Raw genomic sequence first — 6,000 nt, 5'->3', positions numbered from 1 at the left:
GTTGTTTTTGAAATGTCTGTGGTTTGTTACAAATGGTATAGAATTTCACACCTGTTGTTTTTGAAATGTCTGTGGTTTGTTACAAATGGTATAGAATTTCACACCTTGTCCTCAGGTTTTAGCAGCRCTTGTGCTCCCTGTCTCTCAAAGTGTGCAGCTACCTTGCAGCAGAACCCCCTCCCTACATGCCAACAACATTCCTTCATTGAGGAGACACACACTGGATAGTTATTGAAAGCAGGTGAATGCATATCCACAGGGCATATGCATAGATCGTGTATCACATCAACACAGAAGGATCAAGAAAGTTCATGCAAGCATAAAGGAAGAATATATTTGACTAATATTACAGTATATGTTGAGTGGTAGGAGAAAAAAAGAGAACATTAGTTCATGAAAACAGTTTTGGAATTAAAAGACAAAACCAAAAATATTGTATATTTTATGAATTCCATGAAAATTAAATTTTAGTTCAGCTGTGTTGCAAAYACTAAATATTGGGAAAAAAACCCCAAAACTCAGGTAATTTTAATACTGCCTCTAAATTAGAATACTCAGAATTCCCTGGAAAYCATCCTTCTGCCTAATTTACTGTCGGTTATGTTACACTATAGACAGATTTAAAACCATACAGTTTTTTGGTTGTTTTTTTTTTTGAACAGGCAGTATTAAAACTAAAAATAGCAAAGAGAAGCAAAAGAAAGAGGATTTTTAAACATGCAAAGACACACAACATAGCTGAATGATATGCCTTAAAGGAAAACAAAGGGATACCTACTTTCTGCTGCTAGAAGTCCTAGAAGGAAGGCAGCATTTGGACAAACAACAAACAGTATGAAGATTTCAGAACAAGCGATTTATAAAGCTGCAACCTAGCACACTAAGTTAGCCACAAATTAGTCTCAACAAAGTGACAAGGATCCCCCCCATTTTTTAATATGGTTTCTATGTGTGAAGCAAATGGCACTGGCAGACTGGGATGGGAGGAAAACAAACACTTGGCATTGGGAAGGTAGCACATGGATGCAGTGTTCAAGATCTGTTAACACCAGACTTTTCCCAACATCTGTTAAACTRTTTTAAAAAACTCAGGGACAAAAAAAGATTTCTAGCAAAAATATTGTAAGAAGTGAAATTATAAAATAATTCAACAGGCTGCAAAYGATGCATAACATCATACTAATATACTTAGTAAGCAAAATTTAGCAATGTTATATTGAAATCAAAAGTTTCAGTGAGAACCATTTAGAAATACAACCACTTTATTACTGCTTTTAATTAACAGTGTCTTTATGGCCTTTTTAAAAAAAAAAATTAAACATACCAGAGCAAAGAACCAATAACTGAAAAATCACAAATTTAATAATGGAATATTGGAAACACATAAATTCACGATCTCAAAACTGATAGTTGTGCTCTTGTAATATTAGCAAAGGAATTAGTAACAATAAATTATAAGATGTATGCAATTTTTTCTCCCAAGCACTATACTTTCAAATGTTACACAACAACACCCTTTGCAAATATTTACAAAATCAGTGGTAATTTTTGCATAACAAAARTGGGTTCTTTTCTTTACTCATATCGATGAAACTGATGGGTTTTAAGATAATGGGCCTATATTGCCCATACTTCATGAACTGTAAATCCCATAAAACTACTAACCATTTGAACTTGTGAGTTCAGCTACTTCCATGCATGTTGGAAACAGTGATCTTACAACTTGGCCACACATGCTGTTTGACCTTACTCTGAAAGACTAAGAGATTTAGCTTTATTCCCAYTTTCAAATTTGAAAATCAGGAGCTCATGCCATTAAAAACTTACTATTTGGCATGACAACAAGAAGTCTGACAAAATAGAACAGAATGAAAATTTCAATTTGCACACATCAAGCCTGAGTCAAAATGTCAAAAAGCATTTATAAAACTGCTGTGTGTGGAATCAGKGCCTTGCAGTTGGAGAAAAGGAGGCAGAAGCACTGAAGGAGCCTCAGCATGRCTGCTTTCTGTGCAGTGCAAAACTCTGCTTCTACATTCACCTGCTTCCAGAGTGACCAGAGCTCAGCACCCACACACCAGAGCAGGAAGGACTGCAGCAGTGCCACTGSTGAGCACATGTGGCCACTCTTGTGCTGCTCTTGTGCTCTGTGGTTACACCAAAATACAGCTCGAGAGGACCCCTTACAGGAATCCAGACTGTCTGTGGCAAGAAGCCACTAAAAAACCTGTTAGCCACAGTTCAGAAACGTGTGCTACAGACCAATCAATTCCAGCAAACATTAGACAGTAACATCCTTTAAACAAAAGTTAATGTTTGCTTTATTTAAAAGTCATTTATACAGTCTTCCAAAGACAAGGGACTATCCACTGGTTTAACTCCAGCACTGACTCAGTTCTGAAAAGATGGCTACAAAAAGCTTTTGGAAATACAAACCTACAAAAATCCTCTTCCATTTATCAGTTTTTGTAACTGCTGCCCTAAAAGGTTACCATTTTGAATCTACTTAAAASTCAAACAAAACAGTCATCCTCAATTCAGCTTCCCAGATCAGAGCCCAAGAAGACAGAGGGAAAATGTACAAGCTTTACACTGGTGATGCTCATTTCCCAGCCTGAGGCACTGTTATGAAAACACTTGAAAACTGTATGTCTGTACTCTCTGCTGGGGGACAAGTGGCCAGCATATGACAGAAGGAGAGGAAATCCTGTCTAGAGCTAATGTGCAATCAGGAGATAGAAGGGCCAAGGCACTGGGCAGGAAAGGGGAGGGAGCCAGATGGGGAAGGACAGCAGAGAGCAAACACTGTGACTTTCCCTGCCACCTCATGTATTTATATGGTCCACTTCAAATACTTCCTTACTGGGCCAATTTTTCCCCTGTGACACATTTGGTCTTCAGGGCTACTGATTGCTAACTTCTGATTTATGTTTGTTTCAGCATATTAAAATTATCCAAAACATTTGTTGTCTTGAGGAATACACACTTTACAATGTCCTGAAGACAGGCAACCTGAAAGTCAAATGTTTTAGATTCTAGAGAAAACCATTTGCAGGAAGCTTGTCARCTGAGCTGCTTGGTGGCTTTACTGAAGTTACTGAGCACAGACTGTCAGCAATAAAGTAGCACCATAGTTTAAGAACATTTAAAAGGTTTTATTGCACCCAAAATTCAGCAAGTCTGGTTTCTGCCATGTTACCAACAGAATGGATAGGAGGATTAATTCAAGATCTTCAGAGTCTGGTTGCTGACAAAAGAGGAAACAGACCACCCACAACAAGTGGTCAGAACCAAGAATTATTACCACTGTACAAATGAAAGGAAGATAYGTTCTGAAAAATACCTGGTTGACTTTCAATGGAATTTGTTCATTCCCATCTAATTTAGCTCTGCAATTTGCTGACCATGACTGGAAAGCTCTCTAACAAAATATCCTTTGTGACTCTGAACCTACAAAAGTCACCTGACTTGCTGCCTACAGCATCTTCCTATCCCAGACAATATTCTGGTACTACAGGAAGAGCCTCACAGCTTCCAGCAACCCCAGGTTTCCAAACTGAACTCTGAGGAAGAATATCYCTAGATTAATTGGAAAAAAAAATGAGAACTGAAATTTTCTGTTTCTGTGTTTGGAAAGACCTGGAGGACAGGATATGMAATTTGCATAACCTAATAAGCATCTATATTTCTGTATATTTATCTCTATAGGAGCTCTGCATTTGCCTGTTTTTGACAAATCATTTAATTACAATGAAATGTAATTAATTACATGAAAAAGCTTCATGAAATTTTATGGAAGGAATAATTGGCAACCACATCTAAAATATTAAATGCTCTTCATTAAGRGTTTATGATCTGGAATAAAGTTCTGAGATATTAAAAAGGAAACTTAAATAACCTTAAGGTAATCAAGTTTCTACTGSAATTCAGGAGTCTCATATTTAATTTCTACAAACTGGTTTGGTTTAGAATCCTTGCAAGACCCATCCTACAAGCTAGAAATATTTGAAAATATTGTTAGTGTACTTCTGAAGGGGAAGCAAAACAGATTTCTGTAACTAGGAATTTCATAAGCTGGAGGAGTTGTAGTATCTTTTCTTGCAAGGCTCAGTATTCAATATCAAATATTTTATCAGCTAGAGCAGTGGGTCAGAGAAACATGATGAAAACAACACACTCAGTATGGTTTCCTGATCACTGTGATCCCCCATCAGTCCGATCAATAATGTCAGTTTTAAGAAMAGTTTTGCTTTCCTGAGAAATCCAAGCCATTGTTTCAGTTATTTCAGAGATGAACACAAGACAACAATGGATCCATCTCAGACACTCTGTAAAGTTTACATGKGTACTGGGTTCAAGTATTGTGTGAGCAGAAAAAAATAGATCTTGGAACTTTCCTGTACACTGATATCTGCTATTACATCACTCTGAGGAAGACACATGTCCTGTTGGTGTGAGACTGAAACTAGAAAGAGGAACTGCTTTTTTCAGATTAGGCAAGTTGCCACTGCCACTCATGTTGGTGGCCATTCACCATGGAAATGGGGGAAGTAYAAGGAAACAAAAATTAGGGCACTGCAAGAAGTTCTAGGTGAAGTAAAAGTAAACACTTTCTATTCTTTCTTTAAAAGAATAGGTGGATCCAAGCACTCAAGAGGTGTCTGGCTGAATTTAAGCCATGAGGCTAGGATTATCCATCTGGGACAAATGATCTGAGATTCTCACTATGGGAATTATGAACAGTGTTCATGTCTAAGAACAAAGCAATTTTTTAGTTTAAGTACTTGAACTTGAATTTCAAAAAGTGAAACTGGAGAATTTCAACCAAGAAAAGTTCCTCTCATTCTTATATTAATGACATGGAAATAATTTATAATAATTACTTGCTCATATGAAATAGAAGGAAAGGAATAATTAATACATGCAGGCAAAATGTAATTTTCTCCTACAAAAATATTGGGAAAGAGAATTATCACACAGCAGATCGACACAAACAATGAAGTTCCTGAAATGTCTTCTAGAAAAGGCAGTGTAAACTCTTAAATTGTTTAAAAAAATAAAAGCAAGAGACCTTTTGGTCTCAGGTTTTTCTTTAAGGTTCATTTAAATTGATCCTAAATTGTAATTTTAGATCAGATAAAAMAACCCAAAATTTTGCACTGCAAATATTTTTAGCCATGTTATGTCAAAATTAAGACAGGGCTGAGTTAACTTAGGGACTGACCGTTCATTTAAAGTTTTGAATTTGAGCTGTGGACAAAAGGATTGCTTAGGTTAGGTCACTGTCCTGTCCAAGGTCTAGATCACAGCACAARTATTATCCTCCCCCTTTGAACTATGTTGGGAGCTCCCTGAAGCACATATATTGTCTCTCTCTGAAGATCTGGGGGTCAGAAATGCTGCCATTGTGCTTTAAATAGGACACATCTTAATAATATTGTTCTCTAAAACAGGAGGTTGGGAAACTTTGGCACACAATGGCTTCTTTTTATAATTAAYTATTAGTAACGTATGAGAACTTTGCTCCAGTCCAAGAGTTCAAGACAAAATTTCAATAATATTTTATACTCTAATAATATAGAAAAATATGAGTTTTTAAGATTATTTTTAATTAAATGTACATACAAGAAAAAAAAATTAAAAATCAAGATAGAATTTCAGTAGAAACTTAAAACTGTGCAGAGATTTTCTCTTCACTTCTGCCAGCTGTGAATGTCATTATTAATGAAAATTATTTATTCTTTCACATGTAAATGTTAATATTCAATTTTATAAAATCCCAAAACATTAGTAAATGCTTGGTACTCTGGTCAGTAMAGACTCAAGACATGCTGCCTGCAGTAAACACACTTTGTGTTAAAATACCTGAGGAGGTGGGGTCTTCAGAGAAGTCTGGCAGCTCTTCAGGGGGGTCACCATAGAAGGAGTTGAATTTGTGGCTTGACACAGCTGCTAGTACTGCCCCCTGAATAAAAACACCCACACAGTCTAAATTACACA

The 6,000-nt window shown here is 36.4% G+C and overlaps 1 protein-coding gene across 1 annotated transcript in view; it reads right to left on the bottom strand.

Moving 5' to 3' along the window:
- Positions 1-6,000, bottom strand: part of CASK (calcium/calmodulin dependent serine protein kinase) — a 232,126-nt gene that overhangs the window by 61,389 nt on the left and 164,737 nt on the right. Inside the window, exon 10 of the mRNA XM_057380908.1 lies at positions 5,866-5,965. Coding sequence (XP_057236891.1) covers positions 5,866-5,965 — 100 coding nt within the window. The remainder of the gene's footprint in view (positions 1-5,865; positions 5,966-6,000) is intronic.

Source organism: Malurus melanocephalus, unplaced genomic scaffold (genome assembly GCF_030028575.1).
Source record: "Malurus melanocephalus ecotype Western Australia unplaced genomic scaffold, MMel_1.1 scaffold_479, whole genome shotgun sequence".
NCBI classification, from domain to species: Eukaryota; Metazoa; Chordata; class Aves; order Passeriformes; family Maluridae; genus Malurus; species Malurus melanocephalus.
Note: the sequence above shows the minus strand (reverse complement) of the source record. Positions and strands in the feature narration are given on the sequence as shown.